The 27,225-nt window shown below is 42.2% G+C and overlaps 1 protein-coding gene across 2 annotated transcripts in view; it reads right to left on the bottom strand.

Annotated features, from left to right (window-relative positions):
• The window catches only part of BRINP2 (BMP/retinoic acid inducible neural specific 2), a 110,986-nt gene that overhangs the window by 40,797 nt on the left and 42,964 nt on the right, over nucleotides 1-27,225 (bottom strand). For both annotated transcript variants that reach the window (XM_050766905.1, XM_050766913.1), the window contains exon 2: nucleotides 11,451-11,795. In XM_050766905.1, the coding sequence (XP_050622862.1) occupies nucleotides 11,451-11,719 (269 nt within the window). In that variant the 5' untranslated portion in view covers nucleotides 11,720-11,795. The remainder of the gene's footprint in view (nucleotides 1-11,450; nucleotides 11,796-27,225) is intronic.

Here is a 27,225-nt window from a genome sequence, read left to right on the forward strand (position 1 = left end):
ATTTCCAACATTCCTCGAAGCACTGAGATTTCAACTCCAGAAGAGTCACCCTGTGTCCTGCGGTGTGCCTGTGACCTGGCATCACTGTCGCTAGTCTTCAACAATGGCACAGAATGCAAGAAGTTAAAGAAGTCTGGGGAGAGGGAAATGCCTGACCTGAAAAACTCTAAAATGAAAAACTGATATTGATCCATGACAAAATTCTTGAGTACTTTGAAGTGTGAGCAAGCAAGCAAGCTCCCTAGGAGTCAGAATTGGTTTAGGAAGAAAAACCTTATGTCAAAATAAGTCTCATGTATTTTCTTTATGAAGAAAGATGGAAAAGGGAGAGTTGGGGAAAAACAAACAAGGACAGCTTGTGAAAGAGAATGAGAGAGGAGGGGAAGGAGGAAGAAAGAACCTCTGGAAGGAAGTTACAAAGTGCTGACGAGGAACTGGGGAGAATAGTAACTGTTTTCAAATATCTAGAGCCCTATTGTGAGGAACAGACTGTTAGAATTATTCTAGAGAAATAAAAGAAAGCAAAATCAGGACCAATAAGGGAAGTTTATCGGAAGAAAGACTATGATTCAATTTCCAAAAGATCTTCATAATGTTTTAGGCTGCTGAATAAAAATTGGCTTCAGTGAACACCTCATGGCTGGAACCGTTCAAGCTAGCGCTGATTGACCACCTTCTTGAGTGTCTGCAGAGTGGTTGTCTTCACTGGCTTGGAAATAAGTGATGTTAAGTTTCCTTCTAACTCACAGATTCTGGTATCACTTAGCCCTGATTTGCCATCCCACGTTGTCAAGCTTCCTTCCACGCCCAAACGCTGTGAAGCTTTGGCCTCTTGTCCCCAGGCTAATAAACCCTGTGGTTCTCAGATTTCATTTTCTAGCCTGACTGTGATATGCAGGCACCAACATGCACACATCTATCCTAGTGGTTGCAGAAGACAAAATAATGTATTCTCAGCCTACAGTCACATTTCTTTTATGGAGTTCCACTTGTTCCTGAGTTTCTCAATGAACCAGGCCAACATTCAGGGACTCTCACAGCCTCTTTTCCTCTCTACTCCTCTTTTTTAGTGTAGTTCTTTTTAAGTTAAGGGTAGTTTGCTGAATTTTAAGTTTTAAAATTATTCTTTAATCAACATATAATAATGGTACATTTATAAGGTACAGTGTAATATTCCAGTCCATGTATGCAACATGTAATGATCAAATCAGGGTAATGCCCTCTTTATTGGACTCACAATTTAGAACATACACAGAACCAGCCAAGCAAGAGGCTGGCTTATGATGCTAAAGTTTACCTGTGTTACTAGTAAACCAACTGTGTAACTCATGTCAAAGGATCATTAGGTGTTTACATGCCTCTGTGGATCCAGGAGAACTCATTCCCCAAAGAGACTTTCTTCCTGTCCCTCCTTCGTCACCAGTGTGTCCCCAAGTAAGGCAGAGGCTCTCCTGGGAGACAAGGAAAATGAGAATTCTCTAGGGCACTGAGGCTCATAACAAAGGACTTGGTGAGCAGCAGTTCTGGCTACCTCATTTTTCTCTCACCAGGCCTCCTGCCCAGCCAGTAAGACTTCTTACTCACTCTGATTCACTGTCATATCCAGAGCTTATTTGCTCTTTGCAGGGGAGGAGGAAGAGGCACACTTCTTGGCTCAGAGGAGAGCTTGGCAGGGTGGCAGAATCATAGAGCATTAAACAGGTACAGAGGAGAAGACATGGTTGGGAACCCCTGCCAGATTCCTGCATCTTCCCCAAAATATATAACAGCCCTAATCTGCACACAACTATGCCTACAAATCTTAAAATATACTCAGGGGCCTCAGCCTCTATGTCTCTCTCACTGCTTCACCTGAGTGCTGTGGATGTGAAGGCAAGTGGGACTATAACAGAGCATACACCAATCTCATCGCTGTAGGAAAATTCAAATTTACCAAGTAGACCAATCAGTAGAGATTGCATGCAATGCCAAAAGTTTCTTCTGGATTTATGAAAATACTCCTTGACATCATAAGACATTTCCAAGTGGACATGTGTGTTTACAAATCAGTACCTACCTGATTCTAAAGTCAGGCAGTAGGGATTTACATAACACTGAATGTTTATAAGCCATGGCCAGGCAAGAAGTAAGATACTGCATCTTGGAAATGGCATTAAGTGTTCCTCCAGTAGAGGATTTGATTTACAGAAATTCCATTTACATCGCACCCTTGTAGAAACACACCAGCAGTGCACAACCAACACATACAGAAGTTGCTGTGGGTGCATTGTTTCAGGAAGATCCATCTGTGGCTTCCTCCCACTCAGGGTTCCCCGGAGCCTAAGCACAGATGGAAAACTCTTGCGGAAAGAGAGAACGACAGGGTCTTTGAGGGAGATGGGTCACCCTCCAGCCTTCTGAGGCCTGTCTTCTGCATCTCAAAGACCTACCAGGATGCCTAAAGAAAGAAGGGCAAAGAGCCCCGGCCACAACCTGAGACACTGTTTCTCTCAGAGCAAGCCCGGGCTCAGTGATTTATTTCATTAAATAATGATCATTAATGAACAGGTTCCCTGTCTTATTGGTTGAGTGCTGGCTTTTCCTCTTATCAGTTGTGTGACACCCTCTAAAACTCAGTGTCCTCATCTGTTATACAAGTGTACAAATAGCACACCCTCGCGGGGTTCTTACTAGGATAATTTTAATTAATGTTAATAAAGTACTTAGTAAAATGTTGTGCATATGATGAGCATTTAATATATGTTAGCTACTAGTGTTCATTAATGTCATTAATATCTCATAGTACAGGGAGAATGCTTGCTTTCCCTAAGTTAAATAGAAATTTTGACCAACTATTTTTTATTTTTTCATACCATCTATTTTCTTTATCACCTTACTCTTTTCTTCCCATGGAAGAATTGGGGAGATTGGCGAAAGCCTGCTGTTTTCATCCATATTTCTCAATACTGTGTAGAGTGCATGGATTCAGATCCCAGCTCACAAAAGGCTCTTGTCTCTTGGACATTCAAGCCCGGCAATGGGAAACGCTTCTGATCATGTCCCCCTCCTCACGATCAGCTCACTTGGCAGAGCTGTCCCTCTGACGTTTCTGGCTTGTCCCATCCCCACAATCCAGTGCTGGGTTCTCTAGTTGCTTCACTTAGGATTGGTCAAACCAATCTGATGGACAACCCAGTTGACTTTAGTTTGGGGCAACGGCAGGATTGTAGGACTGGCATTGCCAGCTCTGACTCAGGTCCAAGCTGTTGTCTGCAGCCCAACTTATCTTCAGTTCCTTGTGAGCAGATTCAGCTGTTTCTACTCCCAGAGGAGAAGATGGTAACTAGCATGGGAGCCAAGCTCCTCTCACCCAGACTTTTTATTATACCACATGCCTCGCCCACTTCTAATCCTTTGCATACATGGATCTTCCTGGAAAGCAGAACTCTCTGAGGCCTGGGCTCTGTCTCCTTCAGGGTGTGTCCCCAGCCCTTGTAGAGTGGCCAACACACACAAATCCTGAATAAACATGGGCTGAATGAAGAAACACCCCACCCTGTGCCACTCACTGTTCTAAGCTCCCTGTACTGAAATGATTTTCTTGTGGGATATGTGGGAAGCTCTGGGGTGAGAGAAATGTGGCAGAAGCTGAATAAAGAAAAAAATATTGAGAATCCTTGACCTAGAAAAAGCTATTCTCTTTAAAGAGAGAGAGAGGAAGACCGTATGACTAGACAGCATCCCTGTTGGCCTGTATCTGTGTCGTGACAGTTTCTGGATGAAGTCTACCTCACTCCTTTTTACACACACACACGTCTCTAAGAAGCAATTCATTCATGAATAAAATTAATTATTTCTCGAAGCAAAATTTAATCCTCTTTTCCTCTGCCTGACTGACTCAAGATCTCTTACCAAATCTCATCTGAAAACAAAACTGATCTTGTCTGCCCACCTTGGCCATCCTGAATGCTCCCTTCGTTTCTTCCAAATTTTTATTTTCACATTTTCTCTTCACAGATCAACTTTGCAATCTTATCTCAAGCCAGGGTGGCTAACCTGGGTATAGCCACCAAAGACATGGGAAAACGTGTGGCAAGAGCCATTGTGTCCTAGGGATGCTTGGGACTGGCATCCTGAGAATTCATTCTGACACAGCATCCATAGACCAAACCTGTCCATCAATCACTGAGAATGTATTAAATGTCTTCTTTCTAACATTTGAGGTGATGCATCCCAATGCGTTTTCTGGTGTGTATGCTGTCACTCAAACTGGACTGCTAATCTCCCAGAAATCAGTAGTATCCTGTTTTGTCTGTCTTTCGTGTTCTGCTATAGTGCCTAGAATAATGCATTGCACGAAGGAGATGCTCCATAAATACTTGAGAGAGGACCAAGTGTGCAAAAGTACGGTGTGGTAACCTTACCCTGAATCCAATTGCTCAAGCATAAATGATGCCAATTTTTATTTGAACCAGTAGTCTCATAGGACCTTACAGCACTATGTACCATCTTCTCACCAGGTGAGAATTCACGCTCCATTTTTCCAAAGCAGAAATGTAAGGAGTTGCTTTTGGTCCTACTTTCTCTACACATGCAGTGATTTTTACTTCATTTTACTTACCCCTAATACTAGAAAATGACATGCCTCTTCAGGTGAGAGTTTTTTGTTCTGTTTTTGTTTTATGTTTTCTTTTTGTTTTTTTGTTTGTTTGTTTGTTTGTTTGTTTGCACCCTGGAAGAAATCAGTGTCTAAGAGACACTTTTGGCATTTCAGAGAGACAAAATATGGCATAAATAACCAGTGGGGAAGAACAGGGAAAGGAGAGGCATCGTCATGCACTTCTTGACATGGGACTGGTTAAGTTCCTAAACCACACCTAGTGCTCCCATGCCTTTGGTTACACGGCTCCTGTGACTACACCACCATTCCACAAGCCTCCACCTGGAGTCTCCAGTCATCCATTGGTTTTGCCTGTGTGTTACTTTTTATTCCAGTTTTCCTTGACCTTTCTGTGCAGAGCAATCTAGCACTTGCTTACTTATCTGTAAGTGCCATCAGATCAAGAACTCTGTCCACCTTGTTTATAGTCTATTATCAGAATCTAGTGAAATAATAAGCACTAAGCTGGCCCTCAGAAATGGGTGTTGAATGAATGACTATGTCTCTATTTATGTTCTTGAATTATAGCTGTTTGTTTATGTAATATTTCTCCTTGCTCCAAGAGAGCAGAATGCCTTTTCATTCGGTTCTTTGTATGCACATAAGAGGGTTCCATATGGGTCTGCTGCACAGATGTGGTACGTTTCTATGCCAGAAGTGGAAACAGAATTCTGCCCAAGGATAAGGACATGCTGGGCTTGTCGTCCAGATACTTCTGGGTTAAAATTCCTTGGGTGGAAGGCCTAAGATGCCTTGTGCTAGGTTAGGTATTTATGTTATAGGGCCTGTGTGTTTAGGCAGTACTGGCCTCTTCGCTTAAGCAACCTCTAAACATTTTATTCTGTCCCTCTCCTACCTTCTCACTCCTGTGGACTGAGAAATAGTGCCTGTGACCAGAACTGCAGGCTCATTGTTGCCATATTGCCTCTAATTTCACTCTAATTTAAATCACAATACCAGTTTGTGTACATTCCTTTATCTCCTTGCATCTCAAGAAACTCCCTTATGGTCAAAACACAAACCCAGTGAGAAGATCAGAGATCAGCCAGTTTACTTTGGGCCGGGTGGTTTATGCAGAAGAGCTAACCTCCTTCCTTTTTCCCATCCACCTGAGAACTACAGCTTCCCTTCTGGAGGCCTGCAGCCGTGCGATAATATAGCCTTTCTCTACCTCAGTGACTGTAATGCACACCTTGGAAATCACTGGGATTTACCTAGGCAGACTGAAGTTGTCTTTGGTTGCCGTTTATTTATGTGGACTGTGATCTCTTAATTGGAGATGGTGCCTCTCCCAGGGTTCGCTGTTTATCCAAATCAGTATTTGTTAGTCAGAGAGACGTGGTTCGGATGATAAATCAGCTCTGGAGCTCCTCCTGTGATTGCTTCCACAGCTGCTGTCTGCCTCCTCAGCTCCCCATCTCCCGGGAGGCACCCACAGGCTGCTTCTAGGCCCTCCAGCCTTTTCTGCTGTTCAACTTTTCTCCCAGCTGCTGTACCTACTCTTATGAGTTCATATGTCTTGGCACTAATAACTCCTAGATTTACCGTCTCTGGACTCTTATTTTATTTTATTTGCAGTGCCTCCTGTAAATAGTCTCACTGCTGCAAATGCATCATGGGGGGTGCTGTCTTTCCAGTACACGTTCTGTGCTTCTCCACCCTCTTCATTTTTGCTCCCTTCTCCATCTCCAAATACTTAGTGTAGACAAGTGCAGTACTCCTCAAGCTCTGATGCCATCTTGTTCATCTGGGGATCCTGTTAAAATGCAGATTTTAATTCCTTAGGTCTGGAGAGAAGCCTGACGTTCTGGATTTTTAACAAGCTTTCAGGCGACGCTAATGCTGCTGGTCCAAAGACTGCACTTTGAGCATGCTGGGAGGTTGGTCAGCAAAATTTACAAGGTTGCCAAAAATTAGGTGAGCACTTCCTTCACGTCTAAGCCATTGCCAAGTCTTATTTTTCATCCTGATGAATTCCAGATATTCTTTCTTAGGGTTGTTGCTCTGGTGCCTTGTTTACTGCCTCATTCACCTGTTTATATCCCTGGTAGCCCTACAGCTTCTTAGTGTTCAGTTTTGTTCTACAAATCTGCATACATATCCCACAATGTGATAAGACTATGATGTCCCTTTTAGTCAATAAAGATATTTATTTAATTCTATTTTGTTTTGACTTCTAACATTTGGCTTCTAATGTATCCCCAGACCATCCCTTTCCAAAAAGAGGTAGCTAGACATAGATGTAATAAGGACTTAGGTCAATATTTTGGAATTGCATCCAGCATTGCTTTCCTCCCAACCACTCATCATTCTCTATGATTTCCAACTTTCTCTGTTAATGTTAATGTATTCTTTCCGAGTTTTAAGTGTTTCATCATAGTGGCTTGGATTTCTTCCAATTCCATGATTATCTCTCTATTAAAACCTTAATACAAAAAAGAAATAAAAAAAAAACCAGACTGCTCATTACTTTGATTTGTAGCAAAGAGAGAATGGAACATTACCACTAGAGTGTTTCGAGAAACCATATTTACATTTGCATCAGCTCAATTTAGGTGCCTGATTAGGTACGTGTTATGATGAAGATGCACTTACCAGTCAAAGGGAGGTGGCATGGTCTAGAGTAATGAGTAGGAGACTTCAAGTCAGGAGCCCTGAGTGCTATTTCTGGCTGTGACTGGCTACCTCTCTGACCTTGAACAAGTGCATTTCACATGCCTTAGACCCTGGTAGCCCATCGTAAGGCTGCTGTGAAAGGTTGGTCTCTAAGTGTCTATTGCAGTGGGGGCTATGGAATGGAGCAAGGTATGGGGAGCCCAGAAGTCACACATGGAACTGGAGACAGGACCTCTGTTCTTCTAGCTCTTACCATGAGCCTATTAAGAGACGGATCTGAGAAATAGGCTAATAGATCAGATCTTGTTTTGACAAGGCTCAAAGATATGCTGAGAGGTTGGTTAATGTTTAATTTACAAGATTGTCAAAAATTGGGTGAGATGCCCAAGCCCATCCTGTTATCTAGGAGGGCTTAACCAGAGTACATATTGTCTCTGTTCTCTTCATAGTATATCCTGAGACTATGATTTTCATCCCTGGGACAAAGGAGCCAGCAGTCACCAGCCACTGGAGGACATGCCTAAGAAAGGCCTCCTCAGTGAGCCATCCTTAACTTTAGACACAAGGGCTTGGCCTATGGCAACTTTAACATATGCTGGAAACCATCTTGCTTCCTCTGGTAGCCCACAAGGCCAGTAAGATTGTGCCCCAGAGAAGATCCAATTATTCTTCAATGGAGTTCCCCTCCCAGCAAAGAGCTGGATTGAAGGGTAAAGGTTAACATGCTTTAAAAAAGAAAGCAAGAGAACAGTGTTCCCCCCTCTAATATATGCTGTTGAATGCTAGGCCCTCAGCAGACATTAAAGCAAAAAAGCACCTATGATTCTCATCTCATTATCCTTCCTGCATAGGCTAATTTTAAGAGAACAACCTAATAATAATCGGCAGTGTTTATTAAGCACTATCCTAAGTGCCTACATCAACTACCTCCTTTAATTTTCACATTAATCCATTAGGTAGGCACTATTACTGTCCCCACTTTACAAATATGAAAATTGAGGGACAAGAAAATTATGTAATTTGCCTGACATTATACAGATAGAAAGTTGCAGCTCCAGGATTAGAACCCAGGTCACCTGGCTCTAGGACCTTCACTCTTAAGCACCTATGTCTGTACGGATACAAATTTGTAATGAGGAGAGTGACAATCTCTGGAGGTCCATGATTACAGAGGCTGCACCTATTCTAGAGTGACTAGTCGTCTCAAAGTGAGAGCATACTCCAACATCCTCATAAGAATAGATGGAATTTGTAGTTAAATATTAGAACCTTGCTGTGCAACGGTTTTGATCTGTTCAACAGGTAGAAGACAACAGAGGGTCTCTTTCCTATTATGCAAGAAACCTTCAAGTGATTCTGCGCCAAATATTCTGACCCCCTGGAATAATAGTTTTATTCTTCTCTACCACAGTGCATCTCCTTAAATGGAAGACACATGTGGCTACTATCTGATTTCTATGTCCCAAAAGCTTCCTTAAAGGGGGAAACAAAACATTAATTCTGTTTGAGACCCAATATTTCCCCTTCAAAGCATTTCTGATATTCTTTGTTTTTTTTTAAATCCTTCAACTCTTCTGGATAATGGGAGAGAAATTTGAGGATGATTCTCCATGTATGTTTCACCAGTTTTCTTTGACCTGCTTTAGTCAATGCCAACAAGGTCCTAAATTTGCCAGAGGAAATGCCACTAGATACAAAGCGGGAAGGGATAAAAATGAATTCCCACTGGGATAATGTAGAGCCCTATAAGGGCCCATGAGCCGCCATTTTGCTTCATCACTAAAGGCAAAACTCGAGGAATGCTCCTGAAGCAGCGGTGTGTGACTGTCCTCTCTCTGCCCCACCAAAGGGCCACAAATCAGAATACTACACTCCTGTTAGAATGACTGGTTACTGTTTCCCCAAGTACAGGTTCATGTGCAATAACTGAGCCCAGAGAAACAGAATGGCACAGTGTAAGAGCTTGTCACATTAAATGATCAGAAAACCATTACCAACTGATAGAACAGTTGATGGTGCAGAGATGATTACAGACACTCCCCGTGGGCCCGCTCAGAGCTGCCGCCCAGGCGCTAGGTGGCTACCAGGCTGTCCGGAAGAAAACTCTCCTGAGGGGAGAAGGAAGTTGAGAGTTTGTTCCCTCTAGTTTCTATAGCTCCTTGAAGTGGAGAGTAGTTTTAGGACTCCCAGCCTGACTTCAATTCCAGTAAACTTTTAAAAAATTATTTTTGGTGATAACAATGCTTCTGTGAGATTTGGGATAAACTAAAAAGTCTAAGGTAAATTAAATCTTATTTTACTGGACTGGAGGGATTCTCTGCTTAAGCACATTCTAGAGTGGATTTTCTGATTTTTTTTTTTGAAAGATTGAAAAAATTTCTTTAATAAAGAGAAGGTCACCCTGAATTTGCCATCTCTTTGAGATTCTTAGGTGTTTACTGACAGCTGAGTTAACCCTCTACTCTGTTCCTCTTCTACTCAGCTGCTTTTACCTGAGCAGGTATAAACTCAGTCCCTCCCAGCCTGAGTTGGTGCTCTCTGCTTTGGTGACGCTGTGTGAATTTCTGCTGTGGCCCTTGGAAGATGTCAAGGGCCAGAATCACCAAACCAGGAAGTGTGAACTGCAGTCTTTTCCAGGACCAGACTGCATCTAAGCCCAGTGGGAGAAAAATGGCCTGAAAGGATAGCTGGGCAGGCAGTTCCTAAGAGTAGGATTTTGTTTCTAGGAATCTCTGGGTCCACAAAGTACCAGCCCCCTCAAATATCTCCAACCTTGCTCCTTTGTCTGCACCCAAGTGTGGGAATTTTGAAGCAGGTGAATGGCCTCTATAAACAGCCACTGTTTTACCATTTGGGAATCTTCTAATACTGTACTGAATACTCTTAAAACCATACCTCTGAGACCCCTTACAAATCTAAAGTGGTTGTGTTGTTACTGCAGATATTAAAAAAGAACTCCCAGAAAAAAGAAAATGTCTCTAAATATATTTTCAGAACCCAGACTCTGCAATCTGCCTGCTTGCGAGCTAATCCTGGCACCACTATTCACTAGCTTTGTGCCCTTCAGCAAGTTGCTTAACTTCTTTGGGCCTCAATTTCCCCATCTGTAAAATGGGGAGAATAACTGTTCTTCCAGCACAGGGTTGGAGCTACTTTACATAAGGCGTGCAAGATGCTAAATCTAGCAAGAGGTCCAAAAACATTAGTGTGTTCATATGACTAGAAATGCTTATGCCAAAATGTTAACAACAGTAACCTTTAGTTGCCAAAAGAATGGATGGTTTTGTGTTTTTGTTTCTCTTTGTGCTTTTTCGTGTTTATTTTTCTTTTTCCGTTAAAAACTAATTAACTAATTTGAATTAGAAAATAAATGCCTTTGAACAAAGAAAAAAATCACCAAAGCTCCCAGGGTTATCTAAAGATGCAGGCAAGGGGAGAGATGACAAGGGGGCAGGTGGACAGAGGAATCGAAGGGAAGTTTGAGTTCACTGGTGCACTGTGGGAGCCCTGGAGGTGAGCACGTGGAGGAGCACTCTATTTTGGAAGTGCTGGTCCAGCAGCCAGGAATATGTGCCTGGCTTATTCCACCTGATGATGAATTAGGCAGGTCTCAGGAGTCTGACTTTCAGCTCTGATGCTTCTGGGGATGGGCCTAAAGGGCCTAACCCCTTTTCCCCACAAGGCCTGCAGAGCCTGGGGTGTTGACAAAGTGTAAGGGCAGGTTTGTTCCTGACCCTGCATGGCTCCCCAGACCTCTAAGGCAGGACCTGGAGCTGCCCTTCCTTTGTTTGTATGTCTAAGTAATTACAACTCATGAAATTATCTAACCCATTAGTTAAAACCTGGCCCCAGCATTTGACTCTGACCTCCTACGGCAGCCTGGGCCACACGCTGACTCCATGCTGCCTGATTTGTCCTCAATTTATAAGCAGCACAACCTATAAATAGAAACCCTTGTGCTAAGTTCCCCAGGAGGCATCAGCAAGTTTTCCAGCTTGTATGTGTTTTCTTCTTTCTTTTTTTAAAAACTAACATGGTAGGCTTGTTTTCCCTGCCTGGTGTTCCTCCAACCTTCACCCCTAGTTCAGTTTGAGGGCCATACCAGCCCGCTTAGGGGTTTGGGCTGGCACACCAGCAGGGGCTGTGCAGGTTGGGTTCTTAGGGAAGCCCCTGTCTCAGTGGAGGCCCCACTTACCTATAGATCCTGTACCTGGTGGTGAAACCCTGGCGGTACCGCTCCATGAAGTCAGCATACTCCTGAGCGCGGTGGAAGGGGCCCCGGTCTGTGAGCAGCCAGTCCAGGGGATGCTGGCCAGCTACGGAGGCATGCTGCTCGGGGACCACAGCAGCCGCCGTGGCTGAGACGGCCAACACCCAGCCAGGCAGGCCCAGTGCCAGCAGGGCTGTCCATGGGGCCACTGCCGGCCGAAGCCCTCTAAACCGAGTGCCACACTGCCACCTCATGCTTCTCCCGGGCGGTTGGTTTCTTCATTCTCTCGCCACGCTCTCCCACTCCGTGCTGCTCCTCCAGGGCTCAGAGCTAGAAAAGTACAAAAGGCGATGTCATTTGGGCACCCTGGTCTTACCCCATGGGCCTGTGAGCATCACTCATAATTGGGTTGGGCCCATTCTGGAAATCCTTTATCCTAGTAACATAACTTGGTTCTAGGCATTTAGCTAAGTGCTTGAGGTACATCATTTCATGTAATCCTTAAAACCAACCTGTGAAGAAACAGTATTGCCATCATTTCACAGATGAGAAAATGAGGCTTAGAGAGAAACTTAAGAAAGATGCTTAATTAAGTTCACACAGCTATTAAGTGGTAAAACCAGAGTTTGAACTCAGGGGATCTGACTCTTAACCCTTATGTTATGTTGTGTCCATGCGTCCTGCCTTGGCCCACTCAACACCATCCATTTCTGTCTTCCTCTTCCAAAAATGCTCAATCTGTTTCTGCAATTGCCTCAGACTGTGGGCTGCCTCTCGAAATTTGATGTAAGGTGAGAAGCAACCCTATTTTTCTGGTGGAGAATTGTGAGGTAGAAAAGTACTGAAGTTCCTTCCATTGCTGCTGTGAAGCTGAGTGAATGTGGGCAATCGCTTCCTTCTCTGGGTTTAATGTATAGACAGGCTTGAAGAGCTAATTTCTAAGACCTCTTCCAGCCTTGAACATCTGATCTCCTCTCTTATTGAAGGTCACGTGGGATGGAGTTGGAATGGGGAACTCAGATACTGCATATAGCATCATCAGAGTGGATCATGCACTCAAGGATATCCATCATCCTCTCACCTCACTATGCAGCTTGGGAGCACCACGAGGCGCAGGGCTGAGCAATAACTGCTGTATCTTTCTATACCAGCTCCTGGGAGCAGACCTTCACAGACCGTTCTTGAAGGGATGAATGAGTGCCTGCCCTGCCCTCTCTGAGTTAGGGGTAAGATGCCAAGAAAGTAGTAAGATTCTGGCCTTCGAAATTCCTGGCTGCCTTGTGACTCATCACAGGTCTCTGATTTCCAGTGCCTACTCTTTGAACTGAGAATAGCGAGTCACCTTTTTAAACCTCTGGGCAGATGCACAGGACTGTTCAGTACTGTGGGGCTTCTTGGAATTGTGATCATTTCCTCAGTCTTTAATTCCTAGCACATACTGTCAGAATCTGGCCATCTCTCCTTGTCAGCACCACTTCAGTGTGTGCCAGAATGACCTCCAACCCCAGCACCTGTAGTTCATGGCTTGAGAACATTCTCTGACTACCAAAGCGCAGAGACAGGCTCTCTGGGGATGAGGCAAGGGGCGTTAATTCCCTGGCAGTTCCAGACTCTGGTAAGGGCAGACAATGTGGACTTCAGCACTTGATTTATGCCCCCTGCCAGAGTCCCCCAGGGCACTCTGGGTTGACGCCAGTTCACAAAAGCACCTGACTTCCATCAGATCAGTGTGAATCCCAAAGGGGCTGCACAGAGGCTGGAAACAAACATTAATTCTGGAACTCTCCCAGCCTAAAGTTTGGCCTGAGTCTGAGAGATCCGTGCCTCACCAGTCATACAGGATGCTTTCAGAAGAGTTGCAACCCCTGCTTAGAAGGATGGAGGACACAGCATGAGCGGCTGGATGTTCAGCGTCATTCCTTCACTCCAGCTGGTGGGTATTGACCACCTCTCATGTGCTAGGCAGCTCTTAGAACTTACCACAGTTCTCACAGAAAGTTTGTTAAATAGCCATGATTAGTATGTTTATATTTTACTGGGACCCAGAATAGTTGAGCCTATGAGACTGCGGAAGTATAATATGAGCCTAGATCTGGCTGCATGTCCAGACCTTGATAAAGAATGTGGTACAGCCTAAGGAACTAGAGCAGGCAGTAAGACAGACCCTCACTTAATAAACTAGAGGTGGGGGCTGAAAGAAGAAAGAAGAATAATGAGGCAGCTTCTGCCCTACCAGATCTTCAACCATGATAAAATTCCAATAATTAAAACAGGTGATACTGGCACACAAATTGGACAGCAGATCAATGCAATAGAATAGATAGCTAGAAATAAACCTTTTTATGTATTAGAACTTAAGTATATGAAAAAAAGCATCAGAGACTAATTGCATGGAGGATGGAATATTTTATACCTAATATTGGAAAATTAGTTCCAGTTGGAATAATTAAAAAATAAAATCATAGAAAGAAGGAAAATCCCCAAGTGTTTTATAATAAGCATGCATTACCAGGAAAAAAAAAAAACTCATTTGAAACTAAAAAATGAAATCAGCTTTGTACATAGAGGGTGTAGGCATTTTTTACATGGATGCAATCTGATGAGGATGCCCAAAATATTTCTCATATAATCATTCACATATTCATTTATTGAAGAAACATAAATTGAGGGCTCCTAAGTGCCAGACACTCTGCTAAGCATTGACAATATAAAAGCAAGTGCTCATTACATTACCTGAAACTCTAACATTACCAATTAATTCCTTTTATAAAATATTGTTCTATTTTGTTTAAAGGAATATTGACAAAGGGGATGGGGAAATGTTCATTCTGAAGACTGCAGCTACCTGATTCTGGAGGCCAAGACATCCAACACATCAAGGTGGAAATGCAAGGACGTGGATGGGAAGGCACTGGAATGCAGAATTCCCAAATGACCAAGATTCCCACACCCTTCTGTGCATGCCCTATATGACCCCCTCCCCTTGAATATGGGCAGGACCTGTGAGTATGATGGGATGTCACTCCCGTGATCTGGTTGCTAATCAGTTGACTTTGAGTTATGATCTGATGAATACAGAGTGCATTGAAAGTCCAGATGGCAGATAATATTTTAGATCATGGTGGTGGCAGTGAGGACAAAGGTTTCTGAATAACCTTGAGCAACACCCTGGGTAGAACTGACCTACTCAAGTGAGCCTTTAGAAGAAAGTGAAGTGTCAAAGAGATAAGCTTCTGCTGACCTGGGGAGTAGCAAACAGCCAAAGGTGAACTGCTTATGGAGGCCACACGGCTATGAATTATAGACAGGCTCTGGAATCTAAGAGCAATTGCTAGCCAACAGCTAGCAAGAAAATGGGAACCTCAGTCATATGACCTTACGAAAACAAATTCTGCCAGTAACCATGTGAGCTTGAAAGAGGACCCAGAGCCTTGGATAAGGACTGCTTCCCTGTCTAGCACCTGGATTTGAGTCTGGTGACACCCTGAGCAGAGGACCCAGTTAACCTGTACCCATGCTCCTGACCCACAGAGACCGTGAGATAATGCCTTTGTACTGTTTTTATGTCATTAAGTTTGTGGTAATTTGTTGCACAGCAATAGAAAAATAATGCAGACACATAAAAGATAACTGTAGCCTCTCCCATTCTGCATAAGGCCTGGCCTAGGGGGGGTTCTTTATGCTCCCTGCAGACCAGCTGTTATTCTCTGCATGAGAAGAAGCCAGTGTGGCAATTTCTTGAGCAGAATGAGACTGATCATCTCCCCTAACTCAGATGAGTCACATCGCACCCTGCCTGCCTAGTTTATGGACCCCTTCAGGTCAGAGACCATAAGTAGTTTTCAAAAATATTGGATGAATCAATTCCATGCATTTCATCGTGCGGTCATTGTGAGCTACTGAAAACGTGTCCTTGGCCCAGCTACTTCACCCCGTGGTGCACTGATCTCCTGTGTTGCAATATGTGGTTATAGTCACCACCTCACCTAGCAGGCGAGGGTTTTCTAAGGACAGGTGAGAGCACACATGTGAAAAAGCTGTATGCTCTTTGAAAGAAGAAAGCTATATTAAGTCAACGGGTGCTTCTTGTCATTCTTTGTTTGTAATTATGCTTTTTCAGAACTCACAATGTGCTAGAACCTGCCTGGTTATAGGAGTATCAGCTTTAGAATCAAACAGTTCTGATTGCCGGGCCAAGTCTGCTGAGCACAGCAAGAACGCCTGAATTCAGAGCTGACTGCTCCTCTCAAAAACCTGGCCTTGGAATCATATGGTTTCCGCTTCACTGATTTTTCTCAGGATCTGAAGACATTTTAACTAAAAAATCTCTGTTTAAGAAAGAGAAGTTTTAAACAGGTTTCAAACTTTCTTTAAAAGAAATCCCTAGAACATGTTCCTTCACCTTTTAAAAAAGGACAAAATAGTTGCTGCATTGACAGTTGTGTTACCATCAGGCTTTTTAAGGGGAACAGCTTTTGGCCATTTCCTGTTTATGCTCCGCAAATAATATCACTAGAAATTTTGCTGCAGCAACCTGTCAAGCAAATTTTAACTGTCTAAATCCTCACAACTTCTGGTGGAACTATGAATAAGCAGAAAAGTAAAATAGTTAGTACCTTCCCCACTGTGCTTCAGTTTTTCCTTCTTGTCCTGAAGCTGACCGCATAAGTAAGCCTCCGTGTTATATGCTAGGATATTAAAGTAATGGCTAAGTGAGTTCCTTTACGAAAAGAATTATAAATTTACTTGTGAAAGCCAAATCATTTTACTTATTAGGCCGCACTTAAGACAGTTTTACATCTAAAGAAATAATAAATTAGCTTTGCACCAAAGGTACAGGTAAACTAAGTCATGGGTTTTCCTTTGTTGACTGCATCAGCTCAAATCTGTTCTTTAAGCCATGGATTAAATGGGTCACAGCTTTGTCAATGAAAAAAATCATGTATAGATGAAGTCACATGAGACGTAGGCAGTGCAGTCTTCAAATGGTAGAGCTTATAGGAATCCTGTCTCTATCACTCTCAGATTATTTATTACCCAGCTGAAGACTTCTTGGGAATTTTTTTGCATCCTCCCGTTGTCTTTAATATCTATTTATGCTAGGTATGTCAAAAGATAAAGCACTCAGGATTTGAGGCATTAGCTGCTGGTGTACCATATCTTGGCAAGTGAGATAGAGATTTCTTCATTGAAAATTATTGCCAAGGAGGGGTTATATCTTGGCGAGTTAAGGATTTGGCTAAGCTATGGTTACAGGCCTGGAGAAAAGGTAAAATAGGTGTGAGAGTAATATTGTAGGTAACAAGACTATTAATGATAATTATCATTAATAAATACCAATATAAATCATTTCATATTTGTAAGGTAGTTACTGCTTATGAAGCACAAACAATAAAATCAATCTTTTTAACAGATGAGAATGCTGAGGCTAGAAATGGATAAGTAAATTGCACAAGGTCACAGATTTCAGTGGTAGATTGAGGTCGACCTATTCTAGATCCCATAGTATTTACACCTCACAGCATCAGTTATATGACTTACAGCTATTAGAAAAAAAAAAAAAAAAAAAAAGGAGCCTTTGCCACTTACAAGTTGGCTCCCTCAGGCAAGTCACTTCCCTCTAGGAGCTTCACTGTATCATCAGTAAAATGATTTATGAGGTCAGGTGACCCCACCTGCTGCTGAAATTCCATAATTCTATGTAAATATAAGGGGCTCATATGAAAGGGGAGAGGCATTATGATTTTAGAGTTCTTCGGAAGGAAGCTCTGTGTTTCAGAAAGGGACCGAGACATAAAAGAAGCAGGGTAGCCAGGCGCGGTGGCTCACGCCTGTAATCCCAGCACTTTGGGAGGCCGAGGCGGGCGGATCACGAGGTCAGGAGATCGAGACCATCCTGGCTAACACGGTGAAACCCTGTCTCTACTAAAAATACAACAAATTAGCCGGGCGTGGTGGCGGGTGCCTGTAGTCCCAGCTACATGGGAGGCTGAGGCAGGAGAATGGTGTGAACCCGGGAGGCAGAGCTTACAGTGAGCCAAGATTGCACCACTGCACTCCAGCCTGGGTGACAGAGCGAGACTGTCTCAAATAAAACAAAACAAGAAAAAAGAAGCAGGATATAAAGCAGGAATTTTTGCCTACTGGAGCAGTGACATTTCATAAAGTGATTAGGCAGTGACATTAAATAAGTTTTCAAGCCATTTAAGTGGTTAATTGGCCAACTCTGTTGAGGAGATGTTTTCTTGAATAAATCTGAGGGTGTCAGTGGTTAAAAAAAAATCACAGAAAGTGTTATTTGTTCTTGTCATCCACAATATCTTGATGCAAAACCTCCTGTTTTTACAAGAAAGGGAGGGTAGATAGGAGAGATGACAGGACATTCTTAAGAGCAAGGGTGGATGTGGGGGTGCTATCATCTCAGATCTATGACTTTTATTCTTCCGTCTTGTTGCAATAAACTGTCAACTTCAACAGAGACTAATCGTGGTGCTTTTGCCTTGACAATGTGCTCCTGGTTTCATTTTGTAGAGCCTCATCAGCTTCCATAATTCTCCCATTTGAACCTGAGTAGGGGTGACACATTTTGTCACTGCCCTCCCCAGGCTCCATGATTCGACCTTCAGTGTCATCCTCAGGACTGGCATGGAACTGGCAAGCTATAGGTGATGCATTTCCCCACTGCTGGTCAGGAATGACTTAAAACCAGTGAGGGTATACATATCCTCACTGTATAGACTCAGGTTAATAATATTAATAATTATTTATGCAAAGGTAAGAGCTAATCGTAATTACTCTTTACTAAATATTCTTACATTAATTGAAGACCTTTAAGAAAGGAGGCCGAGAGAGCCAAAGACACCCTCTGGAGATCACTCCACAATAAAACAGAAGTAAAACTCAGATATTCTGACTCTGAGACCTATAACTCAGCTCTCCTTAACCTCACTCACCTCTGTTCATCAAACAGTCAATCAGTTATTAAGTAATGTCTATGCACAAGGACTGTCCCAAGGGATGGGAGTAAATCTCATGAACAAGACGGACCCAACCTTTGCCTTCATAGGGCAGGAACAAAACATAGGACTTGAGGATCCTGCAGTGAGCTTAAAAGATACACAGACACACACACACACACACACACAGCACTCACAAACATGTACAGCTTTAGTGACATTAGACCTAGTAGGCTCCCTGCTCTCAGGCCCCAAATTTATAGGTTTCTCTGTGTGATAACTAGCCCTTCACTTATCAAGGACAGATGCATCTGTCAGTTGCTGAGGCTTCATACTCGCCTGTCGGGTGTCCTTGGTGCTTTCCTTGGTGAGACGAACTAACTGACAGGCTTGCCCAGAGCCCTGAGCGATAAAGCCAGGGGCTGAGTGTGCAGACCAGGAAGACCCTTCTCCTCCAGAGCCTCCCTTCCAGTCAGGGGGATCACTAGCAAATAGAAAGATGGTACTGCTGATCAAATAGAACTTCTAAATAAAAAGTTGCTCATCTCAAAACCTTTAAAACTTCATCTCCATGCAGTTTTCCATCTCCGTCCTTCCTCAAAACCATTTCCATCCTCCTCCATCATTAAGAAACCCCAGCCACTCCTTGTGGCCCTGAGAACCAATTTGCCTTCCACTTCCAGTCACTGAGCTCCCCAGATCGGCTATTCCAAAGCAGAGTGGTTATGAGAACAGACTGCACAACCTGGCTGCCTACCTTCCCAGGTTGGTTCCAACACTTTTGCCTCAAGTCCCTCATCTGTTTTTTTGTCTGTTGTTTTACTTTTGCTTTTTTAAGATAACAATAATAGTGCTACTCCACAGGATTGTGAGGATTAAAAGAGTTAATATTTGTAAATCCTTTAAAAGGTGTCTGGCCTGACTGGGCACGGTGGCTCATGCCTGTAATCCCAGCACCTTGGGAGGTTGAGGTGGGTGGATCACCTGAGGTCAGGAGTTTGAGACCAGCCTGGCCAACCTGGTGAAACCCCATCTCTTCTAAAAATATAAAAATTAGCTGGGCATGGTGGCAGGTACCTGTAATCCCAGCCACTTGGGAGGCTGAGGCAGGAAAATCACTTGAACCTGAGAGGCAGAGGTTGCAGTGAGCCGAGATTGTGCCATTGCACTCCAGCCTGGGCAAAAGAGTGAGACTCCATCTCGAAAAGAAAATAAAAAGAAAAAAAGGTGTCTGGCCCATGGTGAGTGCTATGTGTTCACCATTATTTTTTCCATTGCTCCAACAGAGGCTATTAGCACTAAAAAGAGTCCAAAAACAGTTCATAGACTCATCCAATCTTAGTTTTTGTTTGTTTTGTTGTTGTTTACAGGTGAAAAAACTGAAGCCTGAAAAGGGAAGATTTCTGTTAAAAGACCTGTCCTCATTTTAGCCTTTTAGAGGTTTCTACAGGTCACTCTGAATAACCTCACCAGTCCCCCCACCCCTAGTCCTCTGCAGCTGATAACTGTAGTAATAGGTTCAATCCAGGGCCCTTTCGCCTTCATCCTGCGGTCACTTGATTCCCCAGTTGTCTGGCTATGAGCCCTGCCATTGTACTCACTCCCGCCTTTCCTCTCTGTGAGTCTACAATGGTCTCTCACATCTTTTAGACTCATTTTCTCCAAGAAGCCTTTCAAAGCTCTGTGCGTTGATTACGTGGTCGCTTTGGCTTCCTACCACCTCTGTTCCCTGGTTAATTTCCACCTGATCATGGCCTGGAACTGGGGAGAAGGGATGGGATCCTGGAGATTACCTGGCCTAGTGGTTCTCAGCAGCCTGGAGCATGTGTGGTAGTGTGTGTATGTGAGGAAGGTGGGGAGTGGAATGGAAATAGGGAGGGGAGGAAAGAGGGAAATAATTGAGATATGAGGTTGGGGTATATTTTAATAATTTGGAATATTTTTTAAAAACCTCCCGGGAGATTTTGATGCAACATTCTGATGAGAGTCAATGATAAAATTCATTTCACATGGTATCATAAGTGAGAAAACTTTTAGTCACAGAAGTGCAATATGTTATTTAAAGACCCACCACTGGTTTGGGGAAAAGTCAGAACTTGACCTTGGGTCTCTTAACACTAAGCCTACAGCTTGTCTGTCTCTGTTTTATGTGTGTCAATGGTAAAATTTTCAAAATTCAAAACTCATGAGTCCCAGAGTTGCCATTATAATCACCTCTAATTATGTTTACATATTAGTTACTGTATACCAAACATCAACCTAAACACTTTCCATGCATTATTTACTATGCACAAACCCCTGGAAGGTTGATGCTGTTATTATGCCCATTGTACAGAGAAGAAAACTCAGGAACAGAGAAGCCAATAATGTTCTTCCAAGGGGAGTCCTTAATACCATTTACATGACCTATAAATCTAACAGCTACAGACTTGAATAAGGTAGCTGTTTTCACATGAGGTTATTCTAGATTCCTCTAGGTCATTTTCATTTTAAAAATTGCAAGATTGAAGAAAAGTCTAAAATCTTAAAGTACACAAGCAGGATTCACCTAAAATCATTTTTCCAGCTTGGATAAGCATCCTGCTTTTTTTGGAAGCTGTGTGGCTCCTGTTTAGATGGGCTGTCAGCATGGCCTCATAAGAATGCAGTGGTATTTCACCTGTGCTGTCTGAAAACCATAGGTTAGGTGTACTCCTCCACCATAGGCCAATCCACAATTGCTGGTTTCTTGCATGCCCTTGAGTTACAGTGCTCTTCCCTCATATCCCCAAACCCAACTGAGCCTGGGCCCAGGTTCCTCATCCCCCTCCTTTCTGCCCAGTCTCCACATGTCCATCTAAGGTGTAAGGGGCTTGTACCCTGCTTTAGGCCATTATTGCATTGCTATAAAGAAACACCCAAGACTGGGTAATTGATAAAGAAAAGGTTTAATTGGCTCATGGTTCCAGAGGCTTTAGAGGAAGCACGGTGCTCACATCTGCTCTACTTCTAGAGAGGCCTCAGAAAACTTATAATCATGGCAGAAGGTGAAGGGGGCACAGGCACATCACATGGCAAAGGCAGGAGCAAGAGAGAGAGAGAGGTGGGGGAGGTGCTGCACAATTTGAAACCACAGATCGGTGTGAACTCAGAGTGAGAGCTCACTTATCACCAAGGAAATGACCCAAGCCATTCACGAGGGATCTACCCCTATGATCCAAATACCTCCCACCACACCCTACCTACAACAATGGGGATTGCAACAGGAGATTTGGGTGGGAACAAATATCCAAATTACACCACACTCTTTTTGGCTTCTGTGCCTCCTGTTCTCTGCTCCCCCATTTCCTGCTGTAGATAGATAGGCCCCCAGGAATGTCCTGCCCTTTTACCTGCTTCTGGACTGCACCCCCTCTTAGGGTTCCTCTTTATGTATTCTGGCCGTTGGACCTCCTGTTACCAAGATTGCCTGAATCAAACCATTTGGCCCCTGTCCCTGAGCATGGCCTGCCCATCTCCCTGGATCTAGCTACTGAAGCTGGCTTAGTCATCTACTTCAATCCCTTGTTGACAGCTGCTTTTGTACTCCAGAGAGAGACCCTTCTCTGTCCCTGCCTCCTCCCAACAGACTGGCTTCTGTTGCTTAAGCCCCAGCTCACTTCCCAGCTGAGTCTCTGTATATACATAGGGTGGTTTAAGGCCTAGGAAGCCAAAATAAACTGAAGCCAATCACAGAGAAATTGCTCATCACTGTGTAGGCTGAAAACCTGAGGAGGGGCTGACAAGCAGCTCTCCATTGTGACCTGCAGCCTCAATGTTACCTTTGCTCTTGGCTTTCTGCCAGGCCTGTCATTGAATCTGAACTTTTAGCCCAAGCTCTGCCCTATTTGGACCTTGGCACAGACCAGAATGTAAAATGATAATGCCCTGAGCTGTACTGAACAGCACAGAGCTCCTGAGATGTTACAGATGCAGCTGTGACCAGCAAACACATTGTTTCCGGGATTGTGTTTGTAAATATATGAGTTGCCTGACAGCTTGTGGAATTAAATATAGATGCTACATCACAAACTCTAGCTAAAATAAACTATATGCTGCTCAATGAATGTCAATAAGTACGCAGAGAAAGAATCATCCCTTTTTGTAGCATAGTCCAAGACACCCACCCCTAAGTGCTTTGTTTGTTTGTTTGACAAAAGGCTCTCTCTTTAGGCCCCCACAGGCTTTTGACTGGTATAAGTGGACAGCTAGGGGGATAGAGTGGGTAAGGAGACAACAGGGTGCAATCAATAAAACTGCTGCATTGAGGAAATGTTGTGTGGTGGCAGGAGCTAGCTTGGAGGTTCCACAGGTAGACTGGAATATCACAGTTAATCTTTTGGAATTGCTGACCACAAGGCATCATTTCTAAAAGTATGGTCCAAGGCTCACTGGTAGTTTGCAAGGGACTACTGATGGGGAGCAAGCTGTTCAATCACTGCAAGTTCTCTCTTCAGTTATTAAGCCAAATATCTCTCCTTCCTTTAGACTGATTTTTACAGACAACCAAAGCTTATATATTGGCAATCTATTTAATTAATAATGGCAAGTTGAAGTGACATCAGCAAGATGGTGGAAGAAGAGATCCCAGGCTTCACTGCTCCCACAGAAACATCAACTATCCAGTCAAAAACACCTTGGTGAAAATGTGGGAATAAGCCTGAGTCACCTGTGTATTCCACAGAACTGAATCAAACTCCACATGGAAGGGGTAAGAGAAGTGGTTTTGCTTTGACCACATTGCCCCTCCTCTCTCCCCTAAGTCAGCACAGTGCCACACAGAGGAAATTCCCTAGGGCCCATGGTTTCTACTGCGGGAAAGCAAATATCCAACTTTCCCAGCATTTTGAGATGCTTCCCAGGCAACTCACCCCATTGTCACCTCATTGGAAATGGGGAATGTAGGAGAAAACCACATGACTAGACTATTTGGGGTCAGGTAAAAACAAAGTCAGGAGGTGGAGCCCACAGAGAACAGTAAAATAAATTGTCAAGTGAAACATATTTAAAAATTATGCAAATTTAGACATTGCAGATTTTGGTAAAAGCTCAGTGCACCTGCCACTAGTCGTGCTCAATCAGAGGTATCAACTAACAGTGTTGCTCACCCACAAAGCTGAGCTGGTCACTCCCAGAAGAGGTGGGAAGGGTTACATGGCTTGAGTCTCTAGATGGCCAGCCTCAGACCCTACCCTAGGGTCCTGCCTAGGTAAGAGAAGACCCCCTGCAGCAAATTTCCATAAGCAGGCACTAGGTCTGCTACAGTCAGGAGCTTAATCTATACTCCCTGTAGCCTTAAAGCTTACCCCTAGACTCTGCCCAAGGAGAGAGCTGACCACTATAGCAAATACTGACAAAAAGTAGGCACTAGTTATGCCACACTTGGGAGTTTCATCAGTTCTTCTCTTGGCCTCAAAGCCCACCCCACACCTCACCCATGAAGGAAGGCAAATCTCAGTCATGCATTTCTACTGAACATAGCAGTTAGTCCATTCATCTCAACCTACTTAACTTTGGGGCTTCTTCTGCAACCTTGGTCAACTCCTGTACTCAAATAGCAGTACCTGGCCAGGGAATTACACCCTGATTCTGGCCCTGCCAGATCAGATGTGATTGCAGCATCCATATGGCAGCTCAGCCTAATATTAGAGCTCAGCCAGTGATCTTGCCAAATAGCAAAGCCTAGCCAGCTGCCCCACACAAATTCCAGGTAAAAGCAGTAGCCCAGCCATCTAGAGAACTTAAAAGCAAGCCTGCCTTCCCAGGATCATTACTCATCCAGAATGACCCATCCAGAATCATAGGGGTAGATTAACTAGTGACTTTCTATCCCTGCCAAAAAAACAAACTTGTAAAAGCCAGAAAAGTTATCGGTCTCCACAAATGCATAAACACCAATGCAAGGATACAAGGATTAAAAAGACTCATAACACCTCCAAAAGAAAGTGACAAAGCTCTAACAATAGACTCTTAGGAAAGAGATATCTATAAAAGGACAGAAAAAAAATAATTCAGAATAATCCTCTTAAAAATGTTTAGTAAACTTCAGGAAGATACAGATTAAACATTAAATAAAATCTGGAAGATAATACACAAACAGGAGAAGTTTGACAAATAAATAGAAACAATTTTTTTAAATGGAAATTTTAAAAATGAAGATTACAATGACTGAACTGAAAAACGCAATAGAAAGCTGCAACAGCTGACTTTATCAAGCTGAAAAATCAGTAAACATGAAGACAGAAAATTTTAAATTACCCAATCAGAGGAGTAAATAATAATAATAAATAAAAAATGAAGAAAAACATCTGTGGGAATAATGGGACATCATCAAACAAGAAACCTAACCTATGCATCATAGGCATTCCAGAAGGAAAGAAAGAAAGAAAAAGACCATAAAACATATTTAAAGAATAACGGATGAAAACTTCTCTAATCAAGAAAAGAAGCCAACATCTAGGTATAGAAAATGCAGAGGTCACCAACAAAACTCTAACCAAAGAAGAATTCACCAAAGCATGTAATAATCAAATTATCAAAAATTAAATACAAAGAACAAATTGTGAGAGCAGCAAGAGATAAGAAATACATCACATAAAAAGGAGTCCCAATATAACTATTAGCAAACTTCTCAGCAGAAACCCAGCAGGCCAGGAGAGAGTTGGATGATATATTCAAAGTGGTGAAGTGAAAAAAAAAAACAAACTACCAACCAAAAATACTTCACTCAGAAAATCTGTCTTTCAGAAATGAGGGAGAAATAAAAACTTTCCCAGACAAACAAATAAGTTTATCATCACTAGGCCTGCCTTGCAGGAATTGCAAAAGGGAGTTCTTTAAACTGAAACCAAAAGATGCTAATTATTAACATAAAATTTATGAAAGTACAAAACCTAATTGTATAAGTAATATGTAGCAAAATTTGGAATAGCCTAGGACTGTAATAGTAGTATGTAATTTTATCCCTAGTACAAGCATTAAAGGATGAAATTGTTAATAACAACAGTTGCTGAAATAAATTGTCAAGTAAAACATATTTAAAAAATGGTACAATTCAGACATCAAAAACATAAAATATTGGAATGGGGGAAAACTGGAGAGTTATTGTGTGCAATCAAAGCTAAGCTGTTAGCCTCAAATAAACTGTTATAAGTGTAACATAAGTGTAACATGTTCTATGTAAGCCTTATGGCAACCAAAAATCAAAAATCTATAGGAGATGCACAAAACAAAACAAAACAAAATACATACCCTACAGAAAACCATCAAACTACAAGACAGAAATAGAGGAAGAAAGAAAATATCTACAAAACAACCAGAAAACAATTAACAAAATGGCAATAGCAAGTTTTTCCCTGTTAATAATTACTTGAAAATAAATGAATTAAATTCTCCAATCAAAAGACATAGAGTGAATTTATAGATAAAAATCCAAGGTCCAAGTAAATGCTGTATATAAGAGATTCACTTCTCCTTAAGAACACACATATACTAAAAATGAAAGAATAAAAAAAAGATATTCTTTGCAATTGGACAGAAGGGGCAGTGATACTTAGACAAAATAAACTTTAAGTAAAAAACTGTAAAAGGAGACAAAAAAGGACATTATATAAAAATAAAGAGGTCAATTCATTAAGAGGATATAACAATTGTAAATTCATATGATCCCACAGTGGAGCCACTAAATATGTAAAGCAAAATTGAAACTCTTCCCTCTAAATTCTGGAACAAGTCAAGGATGCCCACTCTTGCCAGGTCTATTCAACATGGTTTTGGAATTCCTTATTACACCAATAAGACATGAGAAACACACAAAAGGCACAAAAATTAAAAAAAAAAAGAAAAAGTGAAATTGTCACTGTTTGCTAATGATATGATTATCTATATAGAAAACCCAAAATAATCTACAACAAAATGTTAGAATTGATGAACAAATTCAGTGAAGTTTCAGGATACAAATCAACATGCAAAAATCAGTAGTGTGTCTCTACACTAAGAACAGAATTTCTAAAAAAAAAAAAAAGGAATCAAAAGAACAATCTTATTTACAATGGCTATTAAAAAAATAGGAGTAAATTTAATCAAGGAAGTGAACTCAGATAAATAAGAGATAGCCCATGTTCATGAATTAAAAGAATAAATGTTGTGAAAATGTCCATAGTACCCAAAGCAACATATGAATTCAGTAAAATTTCTATCAGAATCCCAATATCATTTTTCATAGATATAGGAAAAACAATGGAATATGACTGAGCCTTAAAAAGGAAAGAGATTATCTCATTTGTGACAACACAAATAGAATTGAAGAACAATATGCTAAGTGACATAGACCAAATACAGAAAGACAAATACTGCATGTTCTCAACTAATTGTGGAATCTAAAACAATTGAACTCATAGAAGCAGAGTGTAGAACGGAGGTTACCAGAAGCTGAAGACTGGGGAGACTGGGGAGATGATAATCCAAGTGTACAAAGCCTCAGATAGAAGAAATAAGTTTGATTTTTTTAGATCTATTGCACAGTGTGCTAAATATAGCTAATAATTGAGTACTATACATTTCAATATTACTAAGAGAGTAAATCTCAAGTATTCTGATCACAAAAACATCAAATATTTGAGGTGAGGGATAGGTTAATTAGCTTGATTTAATCATTCCACCCTGTATTCAAAAATCATAACATCACTTTTTGCCCCATAAATATATAAAGCTATATTTTGTCAATAAGTACTTTTTAAAATGCTAAAAAATAATGAAAAGTTGGTATTCATGCATGAAAATCAGCC

This window comes from Macaca thibetana, chromosome 1 (genome assembly GCF_024542745.1).
Source record: "Macaca thibetana thibetana isolate TM-01 chromosome 1, ASM2454274v1, whole genome shotgun sequence".
In the NCBI taxonomy this organism is placed as follows: Eukaryota; Metazoa; Chordata; class Mammalia; order Primates; family Cercopithecidae; genus Macaca; species Macaca thibetana.